Source organism: Pocillopora damicornis, chromosome 3 (genome assembly GCF_964200805.1).
Source record: "Pocillopora damicornis chromosome 3, jaPocDami1.2, whole genome shotgun sequence".
NCBI lineage: Eukaryota > Metazoa > Cnidaria > Anthozoa > Scleractinia > Pocilloporidae > Pocillopora > Pocillopora damicornis.
The window spans coordinates 987,104-1,005,645 of record NC_142672.1 but is presented as its reverse complement, the minus strand read 5'-3'; the positions used below and the strand labels follow the sequence as shown (position 1 = coordinate 1,005,645).

The 18,542-nt window shown below is 36.6% G+C and overlaps 2 protein-coding genes across 2 annotated transcripts; one reads left to right on the top strand and one right to left on the bottom strand.

Annotated features, from left to right (window-relative positions):
• The first annotated feature begins 5,099 nt into the window (after positions 1-5,099).
• LOC113673983 (protein phosphatase 1 regulatory subunit 3B) lies at positions 5,100-6,075 on the top strand. Its single transcript, XM_089199699.1, has one exon. It carries the CDS (start codon positions 5,231-5,233, stop codon positions 5,762-5,764), a length of 534 nt encoding a protein of 177 aa, XP_089055825.1. The 5' UTR covers positions 5,100-5,230; the 3' UTR covers positions 5,765-6,075.
• A 5,720-nt stretch (positions 6,076-11,795) lies between these two features.
• On the bottom strand, positions 11,796-13,494 carry LOC113673980 (alpha-1A adrenergic receptor). Its single transcript, XM_027190461.2, has one exon. The coding sequence runs from the start codon at positions 13,369-13,371 to the stop codon at positions 12,172-12,174; it is 1,200 nt and encodes a 399-aa protein (XP_027046262.2). The 5' UTR covers positions 13,372-13,494; the 3' UTR covers positions 11,796-12,171.
• Between the last annotated feature and the right edge of the window lie 5,048 nt (positions 13,495-18,542).

Sequence of the window (18,542 nt, the reverse complement as noted above, 5' to 3'; positions counted from 1 at the left end):
CCCTCGGCGATCCGCTGTCGCACGGCTCTTCTGTTGTTGTGTTTTTTGATCGTGGGCATCCACGTTTCTGGAATTTATATTCCACTATCTACTACTATTCCAGTAGTACTAATAGTAGTAGAAGTAGAAGTAGTTGTGGTATTAGTAATAGTAGTTGTAGTAAAAGTAGAAGTAGTTGTGGTATTAGTTGTAGTAATTGTAGAGGTAGTAGTAATAGAAGTAGAAGTAATAGCAGTAATAGTAGTAGTTATAGTAGTATTAGTAGTAGTAGTAGTAATAGTATTAATAGTAGTATTAATAGTAGTATTAATAGTGGTAGTAGTGGTAATAGTATTAATAGTAGTATTAATAATAGTAGTATTAATAATAGTAGTAGTGGTAATAGTATTAATAGTAGTAGTAATAGTAATAGTAGTAGTATTAGTAATATTAATAGTATTAATAATAGCAGTAGTAGTGGTAATAGTATTAATAGTAGTAGTAATAGTAGTAGTAGTGGTAATAATATTAATGGTAGTATTAATAGTAGTAGTAGTGGTAATAGTATTAATAGTGGTAGTAGTGGTAATAGTATTAATAGTAGTAGTAATAGCAGTAATAGTAGTATTAGTAACATTAATAGTATTAATAATAGCACTAGTAGTAGTAGTAGTAGAAGTGGTAGTAATAGTAGTAATAGCAGTAGTAGAAGTAATAGCAGTAATAGTAGTAGTAGTGATATAAATAGTATTAGTAATAACAGTAGTAGTAGTAGTTATAGTATTAGTAGTAGTAGTTATAGTATTAGTATTAGTAGTAATAAAAGTATAAGTAGTAGTAATAATACTAACAGTAGTAGTAGTAATAGTAATAGTATTAATAGTATTCGTAATAGCAGTAGTAGAAGTAGTAGTAGTAGTAGTAGTAGTAGAAAAAGTGGTAGTAGTAGTAGTAATAGTAGTAGTGGTAGTAATTGTAGTAGTAGTAGTAGTAGTAGTACAATTAATAGTAATAGTAGTAGTATTAATAGTAGCATTAGAAGTAGTAGCAGTAATAGAAGTAGTAGTAATAGTAGTAGTATAGTATCGATAGTAATAGTAGTAGTAGTAATAGTAGTAATAGTAATATTAATAGTATTAGTAATAGCAATAGTAGTAGTAGTAGCAGTAATAGTAGTAGTATAGTATTGATAGTAATAGTAGTAGTAATAGCAATAATACTAGTAGTGGTAGTAATATTAATAGTATTAGTAATAGTAGTAGTAGTAGTAGTAGCAGAAGTAGTAGTAGTAGTAATTGTAGTAATACCAGTAGTAAAGGTAGTAGCAATAGTAGTAGTAGTAGTAGAGTAGCATTATTAGTAGTGGTAGTAGTAATAGTAGTAGTAGTAGTAGTAATTGTAGTAATACCAGTAGTAAAGGTAGTAGTAATAGTAGTAGTAGTAGTAGTAATTGTAGTAATACCAGTAGTAAAGGTAGTAGTAATAGTAGTAGTAGTAGTAGTAATTGTAGTAATACCAGTAGTAAAGGTAGTAGTAATAGTAGTAGTAGTAGTAGTAGTAATTGTAGTAATACCAGTAGTAAAGGTAATAGTAATAGTAGTAGTAGCAGTAGAGTAGCATTATTAGTTGTGGTAGTAGTAATAGTAGTAGTAGTAGTAGTAGTAGTAATTGTAGTAATACCAGTAGTAAAGGTAATAGTAATAGTAGTAGTAGCAGTAGAGTAGCATTATTAGTAGTGGTAGTAGTAATAGTAGTAGTAGTAGTAGTAATTGTAGTAATACCAGTAGTAAAGGTAGTAGTAATAGTAGTAGTAGTAGTAGTAATTGTAGTAATACCAGTAGTAAAGGTAGTAGTAATAGTAGTAGTAGTAGTAGTAGTAGTAATTGTAGTAATACCAGTAGTAAAGGTAATAGTAATAGTAGTAGTAGCAGTAGAGTAGCATTATTAGTTGTGGCAGTAGTAATAGTAGTAGTAGTAGTAGTAGTAGTAGTAGTAGTAGTAGTAGTAGTAGTAGCAGCAGCAGCAGCAGCAGCAGCAGCAGCAGCAGCAGCAGTAGCAGCAGCAGCAGTAGCAGCAGAAGAAGCAGTAGTTGCAGGAGCCGTGGTGGTTGTAGCGTACTATAATAAGTAAAAGTAATTGTTGTATTAGCAGTAGTTGTTTAAGCAATACGATGTTTATATATCAGTGCTGAGTTTATGAGGCGTCTGAATTTTTCTCTTTTATTTCAATTGAGCTATTCAAGAATATCTGCTCGCGTTTTTTCTTTAATCATAACTTCGTAATTGACTAGTCTACGTTCCACCTAATTCATTTCTTATTTCAACCTTCAGTTGTAATTGTAGTTGTAATGGTAATGCTACCCAGTTTTACTGCCTTAATAGAGAAAACTGATGAGACAATGTGTGTGACACTGGCATCTACCGAGCTTGCGAAGTGTCATAATCCACAAAAACAAGCTCGTACTTTCGGACGCTTGCAGTCCAAACTTTGAACTGTTAACGGCGTTTGTCTCAAAAGCATATCCTGCCATGACAGTTATGAATAAGACCTACCTTTCGCTATTATGCTGGCAGAGAAGAGTGTTTGGACATCACCCTTGAAAGAAACAATTACATCGAAATGATTGAAACACGTTTAAAATTTTGAAATATTAGGATATTTTCCCCGTAACGAGTTTAATATATTAAGACATCATTGCATGCTAAGCGCCAGCGAAGGCCAATAATTTCTTTAGAGACAGGAAAGCAATAGAGAAAAAATAGAAAGGTTTTCTTTTATGCAAATATTTGCTTGAAAAACACGGATGTAAATCAGTTACGCTTTAAGTCCAGCCTCAAGATAGACTCATGATTCATCTAGACTTCGCTTTCAAGAGCAGAAAGATCAATATGGAAGTAAATTTAAAGAAACAGGAGCACTTAAAATTGTTTGCTTTTTTGTTCGTGCCACTTTTATCACTAATCTATGACTTGGAGAACATTGGCTCGTTGCTCACTTTGGAATTATAGTTATCTAAAGTTTATGTTCATGTAGTAATGAAATGTTTTAGTGATACCTTTCCCACTTTAATTCTAAACTTTAAAAAAATAGGCTCGCATATTTATTTCAGATCAACAGCATTCGAAATTGGTGATAGTCCTAAATTTGAACTAGAAATACCCTTTGTGTGGTGAATAGTGCTCTTTCGAGGAAGACTAGAAAAAGTGCATGTGCAAAGAAAAAACGCGTGTCAATTGCTGTGCGCACAAACCCAACGCATTGAGTTTTTTTTACGCTCTGACAACTTTATATCAAGGTTTTTTTTTTCCTCTGGACGGGTCCACAACTCTGTCTGTCATTACCCATTAGTTAGTTTCTATAGCTGTGTGAAGCCGTGATTCAAATCGTAGAAACGACTTCTATCTTGTAGCGGAGATGAGTCTGATGCAATCTCTATTCAATATGAAAATAACTCTCTGCACTCATCAAACTAGTCTGCAGTGCAGGCGTAATTTTAACGAACGAGCACTCACAATTTCTTTTAAGCAAAAACCATGTACGCTATGTATGATTCTTATGGCAGCAGAAGGCTAGGGAGAGAAAGAAATTTTTACCAAGGGGGGTGGGCGACGGTCAAAATTAAGGAGAGGGGTAGTGGTGGGGGAGTGCTTTTTAGCCTCTCCCCGCCTTTCCCTGGTAAGGTGAAAAGGGGTCAAAGGTACAACCTTACACGTGCCTGTAATGAGCTGTATCCTGAAATCAGCTATAAAACAGTTCGATCATAACAGAGAATGTGTGCTCTCTTTTCGATTCGTCGCTCTTGGCTCAGTGATCTGACCATGATTTTCCTAAAACAAACACAGAAACACCTTAGGCCTGTTACTGCGATGAAACTTCAAAGATCGTGCCTTTTTCACCCCCCTTCAGAGCAGGAAAAGGACCCTTTAGGATCGTAATCAAGGAAAAAGCTCAGCTCGTTGACCCAGCTGAAATTTTCTTCTGTAACCTTCCTGGTCCACCTTCAAGGCTCAAATGATCCTAAGAATGAACTATTTTTAGTTGCTTCTCAGTTAGTTCTCAAGTAACTAAAATGTTATGGCAATAGAAAAGAACACAGCTACCCATTCTTAACATAAAAATGCTGCAAACTAAACGGGAACGGGAATTTTTTGTTCTAATCTTGACCTAAACACCGCAGGCAAGAAACCGTCTTTGTCAGTCTTCGTCGAAATCTTCGTTTGATGCACGCGGTTCTCCTTCTTAGGGCTGAACCGTACTCGCAACGTACATTTCTTCTTTACTACTAGAGTACGATGCATCACAATTCTCGGCAGAGCTTGGTGAAGGTAGGTATACATCGTTATCGGACATAATTTCAAGAGTATTTCAACGCTGACAGATAAAAATTACAAGAGATATGAGATATTTGTAGGTGTCAACTGAGAGTTTTCACAGTTTTCTGCGTCATCATCCGCCAATCCGTTACCAGTCCACGGGACACTTTTAAGACGAGCACTTTAGGGCCCCAAAAAAACCGAATTTTAGATTTTTTGAAAATTTTCTCCAATTGGAATTGGTTTGAATATATAATAAGCTAAATATTTACGCAAAAAAAATTTCGTGTCATGGACACTTTAAGAGATATTCAAATCTGACGGATTTGTTTTGGTGTAAGGCGACCTTTGAACAGCTACAGTCGTTATGTCATATCGCTGGGAAAACTCTAAGCCCCTGTTTTACGACAATCCTAAAATAATAGTATTTTACTCTGTTCAGCTTTAAGAAATAAGGTATGTCCCAATGTCTCATTTTGAAAGGGCATAGAACGGTTCAGCGACATCCATTCCAGGTTTTTTTCGATGTCAAGGCTGACAAGCTAGTAAGTTATATAATTTATGCTAGATACATTACATAATTTATGCAGAGGTTTGTGCACATGCAGGCGCACACGACTTAGTCTCACGTGATCCGTTGATGAAAGCGTGGCATACAATCAACTTTCCCTTAGAAATTTCTCTGTTGTGTCATTTTAATCTTTGTTGTGGTTGGATGTTTAAAAAAATCTTGTTTCACGCTGAAAATTGGTCCAGTTTCCCAATGTGTCACCATTGAGATGCTTTAGTTCACGTGCGTCGATCTTTGTGCTCACGTGATCTGTTAATTCTCTGCGCATAAAAATGCATGGAAGCTCTTTACGATCAAGCGTTCTTCGCTTAAGCTTAACGACATCTTTACTCTAGAGGCGTTAATTGAAAATTTCTTTGGCTTCTTCATGGTGAACAAGAAACGAGTAACATTCGCCGATATATTAGGATTCTCACTGGTGTCTGTGGTCGAAATTTATCCTGAAAACTGGTTTCCTGACAGAATATCTGAAAAGCACAGATCTCAAGCTAAAAGTGACCGTAATTATCGACGAAGCCAACTGAAATGCTTGTTTGACCAACCAGTGAACACTGAGGACTTCCACAGAAGAGTGAAGCGAGAGCATGTTTGTCTAGAAAATGTAGTCTGTGACAAAAATGTTATCCGAGGATTTGTACGTGTGTTGAACGTCGCTTACGCGAAAGAGGTTTTTGTACGTTACACGATGGACGGATGGAAAACCTTCAGAGAACAGAGCGCCTACTATTTGTCGACCTCAAAAGACGTAACTACCGATACATTCTTTTTTGGCGTATCTCTGCCCTCAGACTGGCAAGATGCAAGCACAGTGGAGTTCGCTGTTTGCTACCGTGTTAGCGGACAGGAGTACTGGGACAATAATTATAAGAGAAATTACTCTATACGGCTTGGGTTCAAATGAGGACATGGTGACCTTACATGAAATCAATAGCAGGGTTAAAAGGTTACCTTCTGAATTCTAATACCATGTGTTTATTAATAGGAAAAAAAGAAGAAGAAAAACGCGCATTTCGATATTTCCTCATGTCGCCTGAATAGCGTGACAGTGTAGAAGTGCACAGTCATTTGCATGTGTCGATGTATTCGTGTGGGTTTTCGTTTTGATGAATTCATACCTTCAATGTATTGGGAAACTATATCTGAAAGAAAAAAAAACAGTAAAAAGAAAGAAATGAACAAAAAAAAATAACAGAAATATACAAGAAGTGATATAATTCGACAATTGTTCACATCGCGTGACGTGCTGTATTCGATGGCGTGACAGCGTCTAGGGGGTTTGTATGCGACAAATATCACAATTTTGGTTATATTTGCACAAGGTCTGAGGCTTAGTTTGCTCAATTTTACAAAATTTTAAAAATGAGATACGGTCTTGAAGCCACTGTATATTGTGATCATCCAGTCTGCTTTATGGACCAAAGCCTGTAAGCCGACCTAATCGCTACGCTAATAGGGTCGAAAAGGAAAATCGTCGAAGTGTCATTGGTTTTACTGTTGTCTCTTATCAGCCAATTTCAGAGTATTGCAAAACAGTGTAAGTGCGTATCCTGCCTTGCTTATAAAACTCATTCTAAAATCATTCCTAACACAAAATATCCCGGTATTAAAAGAATGATTTACCCGTGGGAGGGGAAGGGTCTGTGGGAAAATGATCGAAGAGGTTTCCTCCCTTGATAGGGATCTCGACGACTTTCCCGCTCTGCCATAGGGTCGGGAATTTGACTTGCCGCCATCTTGGATGACCGCGTGAAACTTGGAAGTCACCTAAAGTCACCATGTAAGGGTGGGGAAATTAACTTTTAAAACCGGGAAATGTAAAATTCCCCCAGGGTCACCCGTCCCCCCTCCCCGTTCCCTCCATCCTGGAGAAAACTAATGATAGATGCATTAGTTAGGAACGTACCATCCTATTTCGAAGGGGGTTGAATCCTTTTTGTGCTTAGTATGCCTTATATCCTGTACAAGAACTCTTCCAAGCCTTCCCATTTCCCGATTTTCTTTACTCAATAAATGTCAAAACATTTTAACTGTCGCGGAAAAAGTTCCAACTTATGGCTCTCCTTTTGTATCCTAACATCTAAGCACATTCAACTATACAGAGGAAATTACTAAAACGAAGAACGGGGAAAGGCGGGACGGGATATGGGGACGGGGAAAAAAAGGTTTTTTTTTTTTTAATTAGAAAGAGGCAGTCTTAGAGTGTGCTTTCTTAGTTTCAAACCAGAGTATGAAATCAATTGTTTGGCGAAGGGACAATTAGCGTCAGCTGAATTTCAAACAACAAAAGACAATTAAAAATCAGAAATATTCTCACGACAATGATGGAACTGAAGTGTGTTTTCCCAACTTAAAGATTTAAACGCCGTCTCTTTTGAGTGCTTGTGACAGTAAATTCCTTCTTAACTGAAAATTGGTAATTTCTAAGTGAACTAGTCGCTGTTTTCATAAATGGCCTCGCAGACGAGGTGACAACCAAAGGTAATGACTATGTAAATTGAGCTATTAAGCAGAACAATTGATCCTGAATCTTGAAAAAATCTACTAATGAAAAAAAGGTTTTCAAATTCCCTTTGAAAGAAACGATACGGTGAACTAATGGGCTCGTTTGAAGACGCAATGACTCGCTTCCGAAATCGGTTGTAAAGTAATTTCAAGGTAGACTTTACATCTTTAGTCGGCCAGCTAATGGCCATGGATCTTATCTGACGCAACTAAAAAATTTACCGCGCTTTTTATGTACAAAGAGCATTTTACCCCTTTATGACTTCATTGGAAAAAAAAAAGTGTTAAAATTACAAATGTTAAGTGTTAAAATTTCCTTTTTTTAAGCCGCTCCTCTGATCTTAAAACAGATTTTGCTTAATTGGTTTTAAAACCAATACATTCTCAGAAAAGCAATTAATGTTTGAGATGTTTAAGTTTAAAAGGAAATTGCTGGGCGAAAGCGATTTCATTGTTTTACAGTCGAATTTTTAGCATCAGTAAAATTATTATAAGTTGAGATATATCTTATGTACAGCTAGTTCATTGTGCTTACTGATGCTAACGTGCTGAGAACTGAATCAAAACATTTTAACTGATTGTTAGCTGATTTGGGCAATTTTGCACTAACAAATTTTCGCTGTCTTTCAGTGATATTTTGGAATAAAACTCTTACGGAAAAAAGCAGTCCATTTTCTCCTGGTAAAAGAAGTTATTATATTCGTCAACATGGATAATCAAACGCAGAGATGTCTTACTTTACGGACATCAGCTGAAACAACTATGAAAATTTTGTACTTCAATTGCTGATTTTTCTTTTGGGAACAGTCTCACCATCTGTTAAAAATTTTGCTCCTAAATTTTGAAATGTTTAATATTTCAGGTTTTGATCAGGGGTTTCGTCAACATTTCAAATCATAGACAAAACCTTTAATGTCCTGCACTTGTCAAAACGCGTCGTATGAGTTAACTCATAATGGCTCTCGAAAATTGCGAACAAATGCCTCATTTAAAAGGACAGCCTTCTCAAAGGGTTCTACTTTTGCGATAACTTATGTCTTAAAAGCTTAATCAGAGCATTGTTAACACAAAAAATTTAAGAAATTTATTCACGCCTTATTAAAGAATTAGGCCTTGATTTTATGTCGCATGCAAGTTTAATTTAAAGAGCTTTTCTCCAGTTCAATATACTTTATGATGTACAGATGCATGGATCGATAAACTTCCGATATAATAGTGTGCTGTCGTTGAACAGATAAACCTTCGTATGAAATTCATCCCGTTTGATGAGCGTTTACGTCCATGTAAACTTTCGTATGTCAAGTTAAATAAACAATTTTAAATGCAAAATCTCTTTTTGTTGAATTTTGCCCTGCAAAAATCACCATCTGAATAAACCCAAGTGGATTTTGTGGAAAATAAAAGTGAAAGATTCGGCATTTTAATGACTCAATGAAGTCCATTAGGCCGACCTACTCTAAAGTTTTCTGTCAAAGATAAGCTAAGAGATTTTCCTAACGAAAATATTGTGGATTCGATAAGAGAAAGCAACTTGTGCTTTCTTGAATAAATGAAGGAAAGAATTTTAAAATATACCAATAGCGCGTAACCTCTGATTATCGGGCTTGTAAAGTGTAATGGGTTTCCCTCTAGCTTGCTATATAGAGGTTTACTTTGAAAACTAAGCTTCCTATTCAAGTAATATTTTAAATAGAGAGACCGAGATTCGATGCCACCCTCTAGCTTTAAGAACTGCCGCATTTGGTAATAGGGAGAATATTGCTCATATCTTTCAACTTCCACGTCATTTATCAAAAAGTTTGAGGCGTATATAACAAGCAGGTTGAAAAAAACACAAAACTAGTGTGAACAGCCGTTGTTGTGTTGGCCTCATCACATGAAAGCTGTGAAACAAACTCTCACCAGAAAAAGTCGCTAAATTGTTAAAGTAAACGAATTTAGTTCTTTAAGGTCGTAGTGACAAACTGTAAAGCCGGAAGAAGCTCTCTGGGCTGGGAGAAATCTAACGTTTTGTTCAAGCCATATCCCGACCCTCAAGTTTAACCGAAGAAAAAAAACAGAAAATTTAAAAACTCTACCGAACTTGTAAATTTCGATCTAAACTGAAATAAGAAAAGAAGCACAGGACTAGTAAAAGCTATATTTCTGCTTTCTGTTGAAATGTTCGAAATTGAGGATAGCTGACTCTGGCAACATCGGCAGAAAACTACATTTTAGCATTAATCTTTTAGTTCAGCGAACTTCTGCTGATACAAAATAGTCACGAATTTTCTGCGTGGAAATTAAATTGGAATTTTTGCATGCGGCTATTTCGTAAGTACAAATTATATTTACTTAACCTGTTTACCTAATGCGTAAATAGAAAGACAGCGTCATTTTCTGAGCCAGCTGTTTCACCCAACAAAGGAGAGCTTCTGAGGAACTTAAGCAAGCATACGTATGTTGACGCAAACGAAAACAATAGACTGTTTTGCATCTTCAATTAGAGGTTCCCTTCGATTGCCGCTCAGGCCACATCTTAAGGGATACATTCGCCCTTTTCTCGTTTTATAAATGAAAAAACAGCTTTCAATGATACATTGAACAATGATAACATGTAGTTTTGTCAGTAAATTAGATGGACATAATCTTTTCTTTTACGCGAATTTTCCTCTACTGGACCATGACGAAAATGTTGATATTCAAGTCCAAACGTTTTTTTGGGGGAATATATTTTTAAGAGATAACATTCATTTTATATAATCTCCAAACAGATCGATATGCGCTGATGAATGAAGCCTATCGTACACAATTTGTATTTGCGGCATACAATATCAATACTGCCAGATGCCTCGATTATACAATTCTTTATCACATTGAATTTTTATAATTCCAGCGGAAAGGCGAAGCTCGCTTATTTATCTCTTTGTTAATCAGCGTAAAAACTTATCTTTTGCTTTGAAACGGCTAAGAATTACAAGAAAGGGGAGTACATTTAGCAATTTCCTGTACACCTACAAGGAGAAGAGAAGGCTTTTATTGAGACAGCTACCTGCATTGAAACCAATCACTGGTTGGCGCTTTTAACTTCCGTTCCCAAACTCCACGACGACGTGAAATAAAAGCGAATATACTTATTGCATTTTATTTGCATGTTACACTGACAATAAGTGAAGGCCGCTCTGTCATTAGAAATAACAAACCCCCTGGATTGGTAGGTGCCCAAATCCCTCAATTGTTTCATGAGAATTTTGATCGTCAAAAGCGCGCGCGATATTTATGACAAGAAAAAAAGTTAAGGAAGCCAAATTTTTTTTTCTGAAAAAATACTCTGAGAGAGCGGATATCAAATTTTAGGTCAAATTTGGAAGAAAGAGTCGTACAGGCGAAGGGAGCAGATATCAATTTCAGTTCGTATATAATTGATTTAAATTTTCCGCAGCTGCAAAACCAACTCGAAGCAATTTTACCTCCAATACTTTTCTAGAAACTTCGCATGTTTTCCCCGAATATCAATAATAACGATAATTAAATTCGACTGCATTGCGAGTTCTGATGCCGCTATCGAAAGCTGACACGACAAAAACGTAAATTTGGGTATACAAGGGGCTGGGGTGGACTCAGATTTCGCACGAAATCCCTCTAAATTAAGTTATAAAAACTCCGCTTACACCATTTCTCGTTTCTATTTTTGAAGCTGAATACAATTCCACAACCCGATTCGATCGTTTTATACCTCTAGCAGAAATAAACTTAAAAGCATTTCAGTATTAGCTCGGTCCAAAAAAATTCACCTTGATTATTGAACGAGAAAAAAGAACGATCAATTTAGAGTTTTATGGCTGTTTACTTCAGCTTTCACGGTGTCAAAAAATTACAAAATTCGCTAATGATCTTGAGCGGAACATCTTCCTCGAAATGCCGCACTCATCTTTAAGGGGGGGGAAAGCGTGACTCTAAGTGCCATGCTTTTTTCTTCCACAAAAATTTTCCACCGATACTCAGCGATATGTGGAAAATTCATGACAACAGAGCAAACATTTCCGCGAGGTTTTCGCTGCCACTGTGTCAAATTTGTGTTCACACGCACGCTCATTCACACAGTAACAGGTGGTTCAAAATAAATGTAAACTACAATATTTTCATAACTCGCACCGCGGCGATGCTCATTTTTTTCTGCTCTGGTAATTTTTTTCCTCCTTATTTATTATTTATGCTAAGCGGGTTCGAAAAAAGTAACCTGCGTCTTTATTTTGCTTAAAACTTTATCGTGGCAATTCTTTATTCCCAGTGGAACCATTCGCACACCGAAGGGCAAATTTTGCGGAGGGAACTTAGCATAACACTGTTTTCACTGAATTCGTTATCGTTTCGCCGCTAAGCAAACGCTTCTTTTAGCAATACCTATTCCTTACATTTAGATTATCTAAATAAATAAATAAATGTACACATTCCTGAAAATCGTTTTCATTAAAAAAATGTTTCCTACCCGTTGAATTTGAAAAGCAAAAATGCTTAGGAGAGGTACAAAGCTAAATTCGCTAACATTTCAATTTACTTGAGAGTTCTTTCGTTATAATGACACTTGGACGTGTCACCAAAGCAGCATTTCCTCAATTCATTACAATAGTGCTTTGTCGCTGCGAGAGCGACAAGGAAAAAGCAAACTTCATTCTTTTGGCGCGTGTACCACATAAACAAAGAAAAATCATGCAGAAAACAATTTATTAGCGTCTCGATGTTAAATGATAGAAGCTTATTTAGGGTTCCATGCAATTTTCTTATTGAATGTTGTATCACTTCTCTTTTAAGATTTCCGAATTCTAATTACACTGAATCTCCCTCTTCTGAAGCCGAGTTTGCCTCCTGAATAACAATCTGTGGGGTTGTTTCATTACCAAATCTGCTGGTAAAAAATGTCACTACCGACACATCTTCATCGCCTGAAGTCGATCTATGCGTGTAACTGTCCCGTCCTCGGATGACACAAATGCGAAGGAAAATATCCTTGAAAGATTTTCTAAAATCGCTGTTAAAGCTCGAGTAAATAATTGGATTTACGGCCGAGTTCAGCAAAGGTAATACGTAAACGAAAACGATCGCCACAAATTGTTGTCCTTTCTCAGGAATCTTAAGCAAGCAGTCCTCGCAAAATTGTACTATAAACATTATAATGAAGAAGGGTAACCAACAAACGATGAAAGTTCCGATGACGATAGCGAGAGTCTTAGTGGCTTTCAGTTCGCGTACGATTGATTTTCGACGTTTACGCTCCGTCCGTCCAATATTTACGATGCTTTGGCGCGCGTCCTTTCGAATGTCCGCCTCAGATATCTCGCCAGGCTCCATCGCACTCGCTGATTTTAACAGCTGCAGTTTTTTGGCCTGTGTGAAGGCGACCTTGAAAACCATTGAGTAGTTGATAACGAGAATGGTTAAAGGCAGGAAAAAACCAGCAGTTATGGCGAACAAATAATAATAAGGATCCGATTTCTTGCACTCATTCGAAGAAATCGTTTCTGCGTCAGGGGACCAACCCGTGAAAGATAAAGCTGCTATGAGACCAGAGTAACCCCAGACGAAGGTAATGGCGGCAAATCCTCTACTTTTCGTCATAATACTCCTGTAGCTCAGTGGGAAACTTAGTGCTAAGAATCGGTCGATCGAGATAAGGCTTAGGTTTGTTATGGACGCGCAGGAACACAGTAGGTCCACGAACACCCAAACTTCACAAAGAATCTGACCTAGATCCCAGCACATATAGTTCAGTGTGTGGTGAATGCGAAACGGCATGGAAAGAGCGGCGATGAGAACATCTGACACAGCCAAAGAGATGATGAAATAGTTTGTAACCGTGCGAAGCCGCCGATAATGTAAAATAGCACCGATCACTAAGCAATTTCCGCAAACATCAAGAATTAGAATAAAAATAACGAAACTCGCCTGGGAGATCGTAGAGGCCAGTGTATATGGCGCACTGTTACTATCACAAGAAAGCGAAGCTTTAGTTCCATCTGTACCATTCATGTTGACAACTGGGTATGGTTGTTGAGTAATGCGCTGCGCGCGCTTGTCTACGCGTATTTATCAGGCTTCTATCAATAACAGACGTTGGCGATAAAACGCGTGTACGAATCAATTGTTGTCGCCAAGTGACGGTGAGGGCACATTGGCAGCGCTCTTAAGACAAGTAAAGGCGGTGACATCTATGCTCCGATTTGTCTCTCTTCTGACGTGACTATTAATTAGTCCATTTTTTAATTTTTGTATTTAAATTTATTTGGGTTGTGGAACCTCCTCGATCAAAAAAGAGGCTTTTATTAATGAATAAAGATCTTGCTAACACTGTCTTCAATAAGTGGGAGTAACGTGTTCCTCCTTTGCTTCAATTTCACATAACGAGCTTTCAATGGAGATTGCAGTATATTTCCTTCTCAATTTCGTACTTCTTTGTTAGTAATGATTTTGCTGTTTGAGATAAAGCTTGGCTAACCTCGCTGAGTTCTTGTTACCTATCGCAATTTCGAATTAGCGTTGACAATGAAATATATTTGTTTATACCTGCTTGAGTGAGGACCCATGAGGCGAAGGAAAAAATAATTTACGTTTGACAAAGATTTCTCCCCGCTGTCTTTCAAGACAGGAAGGGAAATGCAACTTACAAAAGTTGCAATTTTTGTTTATGGAAGAGTGAGAGTTAAAAATAAAAAATTGCAAGAGAAACAAAACGCATCAATGAATTTCTGACAAGTTCATGAACTAAAATTTTGTGACATTCATTACGGATTGTTTCAGTACTTCAATGCAAAAGTGCCTCATTTGATCTTCGACTAATTTACAAAAAATCCGCTTTCAAACGCAGACATGTAAAATAATAAAGTTCTTTTACTGACGAGGGAAGTTGTTGAGTAATCCTAATATATGTACTGTTTGCTTTCGTAGAAATATTCCATTTCATTACGAAATATGTTATTCAAATATATCTCAGAGGAAGCGGTCAATATTTAGTTTCTTCGGCGGCTCGTTATTTGCTCGCCACCAAGGCCAACAAAGCCTGTCAATACTTGAAGGAAAGCAAGTGGAAATTTCGTATTATTTGTGTCTGTTTGTAAAGTGACATTACATCTTGTTTTAATCGATGTGGTTTTAGTTTGGGTTGTACCTGCATAAATCCAGTTTGCATATATTGACGAGCGAGTAAACTCATATTTCTGAATAAACTTCGTGAATTTCATCAAGATCTCATGATGATTTTTTTCTATTTTACGGAACGAAACCGATAATGCCATATGTATTTAAGAGCAAATCTCAAGTTTGTATGAAGGGTCGTGAAACTTTTGGAAAGTTCTCGGCCTTACGCCGGGTGATGTTAACACCACGGATTGTTGCCTTCGTGTAAGTTCAAGCAAGTACATCTGTCTACTCCAATTCTGGCGCAAAATAGGACCAGAGTAAACAAGTCTGCGGATTGAAATTGAAAAGACGAAGGAATTATTCATTGTTGTTTAAACCAGACTGGGCGCTGTGTTTGGAACTTGGGGTAAATTTTTGTCCGCACCACGGCGACAATTAAAATGAGTTTTGTTTTAAAATTGTGGTTTAGAAATCGCCAGATAACAGCGAAAGCAAAACAAAAAAGGAGCGGAAAATAAAGATACTAAGAATCAGATTCTTGATCACCAATAACATGGTGGGTATTTCGTGGAATAAATATTTACTGCCTCGCTTATAGCTGATATGTAGATCCAAAGTGCGCTACAGTTATTTTAGAGAAGATGCCTCCAGCAATGCTACTGTGTTTCAGTCGGACGTAGAAACAACATACGTATCAATAATTTGGATTGTTTTTAACAATGTTCCTTTGGGTTTTAAGGCGCGTAATTGCTCCTCGAAGTGGAAAAAAGCAGCTGTCTTGGTTTGAGTTGAGGCAAACGATAATCAAAAGAATACATTGATCGTGCCGGTGCCCAGCAGGAAAGCTACAACTGGCTGCGCTGCTAAAAACAATAACATTTCAAAAGGAGAAGATAAACCAGGCAAGTGTTTATGATACTACTTGGTGTGTAGCTTCAGACTTCCACCACTAGCAGGTTGTGTGGTTTTTTTTTTTGACAAGCAGGATGCAGCTCCATTCGGATATCATTACGTCGTCGACAATATTCGATATTAAACATTGAAGACCAATTTGAGCTGCGGGTAACGCGGCACTCTTCAAGTAGGAATGAATGGAGACATAATCAAGCGCTTTTGCTGTTTAAATTCGAGAAAGCGATTTCACGTTTTTGAAATACGTATTTTCTTTTGGTCTAGGTGCATTTCAAGTAAAGATTTTTTTGTCTTCAAGAGATAAGATATATTATATTGATGCAGACTATGGAGCTATCAATTAAAATACCCAAAACCTACGCGCTAGTCTGCCCTTAATTACGATGATAAATCTACGGGCTTTTTTATTTCCGAAAGTATACCGCGTTTTAGAAAATAGACCCATACAGATATGAAGTATGCTTCAGAGTTCAATTTTACTCCTTATTTGGGTGCAAAATTTTGTTGCAAGCAGTTTTATCAGTATGCGTAATGGATCAGTAAAACGGATCAGGAAAAAAGTTCAGTAGCTGCCAGTTCGAGCCAAAAAACGAAGGAGAAAACACTTTTTAATTGAGATTTAAGATGAAACTTTTTAAAAAATAATGGTACAAGTTTGGATACAGAGTAAGATTTCTTTTCGCAAATATGGTTAAACGGTGCGTTAATTATCATGTTCGCGAGCGAACACGATAATTAAGGTGGAAAAGACAGACAAAAAAAAAAAGTAAAACCGCGATCTTAATATCTGCAACGAAGTCCAGCTGTGACAAAAATTGCCCTATTCTTTATGTTTTGGTTTAACATTTCAAAAATGTTTAAAAACCTCGAAGTTTTGACTATTCATGCTAGTTTTTTTCTTTTTTAAGTGCGGTGACACACATTTGCGCCTAAGTTAATTTACGCTGGTTCAGCTGCATGCTAGTACTTACCTCAAAATAAGTTTATTCAAGAGTACTATATAAGCTAATGAACGCACTTATATCTCGAATAGAGCTGGTAATGGCAGTGTTCTTCTAGAAAAAATTCAAATAGATTTAAGTGTTTATTCTTAAGCTGCATTCATCGGCCAATCAGTAAATAAATACAGAAGGAAAAAATCTTCAACGGCGCTAATGAGTCTTGCTAACATGTTTCATAACACATTTAAGTATCAAAGCTTTTAATACACGCTTACTGATTCGCTCGAGACATATATGGATAAAACGAAAACTTCCTGTGAATGGCATTATAATTTTTTTTTTATGGAATTCAACACAGGAAGTTTTTGGAAATTGAGGAAGACTCATTCAGAGAGCTATTAAAGATAAAAGATTACGCTTTATAGTCGTTTGTTGCTTTTGAAATTGAACGGTTGTAATTCGGTTCAGTTTCACTTCCTTTTTTTATTAAAATCAGCATCACTTTCCTCGATTATTAGAGCATTAATGTCCATTTTTCCTCGAACAGGAAAGAGCATGATATATTATTTTAAATATTATTTCCCAACTCATCTCGGTTTTCTGCTGTTTGAGAGAAGGATACATGTTCATTCATCTTCAATTAACTTAAGCGAACTCCTTCAGAAAAGCTTTTTTTTTTCAATCAGCCCGACGTGAACTTTGAGAAATGTATATTAAACTACGTATTCAGATTATATCAATTGGACAGAGATCTCTGGTATCAATATCAACTCGAACGTTGTAATTAAAGTTCTGCAATCTAGTGCTCCGTTTCATGTGCATTTCCGAAGTGGCTCTTGAATTATGGTTTGATCAAAAGTCGTTTAAGTCAACAAAGTCGTTTTAAAGTAGCAGAACAAGTTCATCGGTAAGCATTAACTCAAATTTCCACAGACTGCCACCGTTGTACATCAACGCCGGTAGAAAGCCGGTTGCATATAAGTACATACAGGAACTTCAATGTACTTACACATACAGAATATGGGAGTTTAGCGTCCTATCGGTTTGACAAATTCAATTAAAGAATAAGTGTTTTACTATCCAGTTTCTCTCTATATTTTGTACTCACGCTAACACAACCGTGAAAGTGAACTAATACATCTCATAACGTCACTAAAATTGCTTATTTTAGACGTCACGAATTGAAATTAAATGATTAGGCATTTGTTTTTCTGAAAAAACGCTTAGAATTTAAGATTAAATATGTAAGGGAGAAATACTCATCATGTTAAACTTCATCCACTGCATTGAGTTATTTCTCTCTTTGTTGATGTACATATCAGTTTCTCATTCTCGTCCATCAACAGACCAGCCATATGAAAATTCTGAAGCTATCTTAAAAATAATCGCCATGAAGACAAAACAAAGCACGCCTCTGATGAAGCAATTATAATGAAAAAACACAGGAAGCTACGCAATTATTTTTCTTAGTAATGTAGTAAATTTTTTTCTCGAAGTTTCCTCCGGAACCATTGCTTTGTATCGGCGAGAAAGTGAGACTGTTCACTTGATTATCGCCCACATATTTATATGAACAGCGTAGTTGTGGGGGCTAAAGATGATCGTTCCCAGACAAAACAAAGCGTATATTCAATTACAATGAAGAAAAAGCTGTTGTCGATGAATTAGCACGGAAGTTATATAAAGTTCTAGAAGTTTCTTAATGAACTGTTGTGACATGCACTGCTCATATGATTGTCAGCTGCAGGTTGATAAGGCTCCATATAAACAAACGCAATAAACTTTGACAAAATGACAGCTTTAAGATTTTCAATATGATAAAGCATACAGTAGCAGATCAACCTGATTATACCTTTCAATAAACGATCCCTTGTTGATAATCGGTAGGTTATTTGACATATAATGCAGAATATCTCATTGTTTTGAGAGTTTATTTAACACGGTAGGCGGTACGATATCTTAAACAATTTTTCACTGAATTTCTGACTTAATCACATATGGCTATGAGAGCGATCTTCCCAGTGATTATCACTACTTAAGCAGTCGTAGAAATGAGGCCGGAAAAAATTTAGGCCTGTACGGGATTTGAACCCCACATAGACTCCGCGTTACGATACCGGCGCAGTGCTCTGTCAACAAGCCAACTAGGAGCTGGTCACTATGTTTCTTCGTAATAAACCCGATGAATAAATGATTGTGAATATATGAAAA

What these genes read in the sequence shown, in the direction of transcription:
- LOC113673983 (XM_089199699.1), top strand. Translation starts at nt 5,231, where the DNA reads ATGGTGAACAAGAAACGAGTAACATTCGCCGATATATTAGGATTCTCA.
- LOC113673980 (XM_027190461.2), bottom strand. Translation starts at nt 13,371, where the DNA reads ATGAATGGTACAGATGGAACTAAAGCTTCGCTTTCTTGTGATAGTAAC.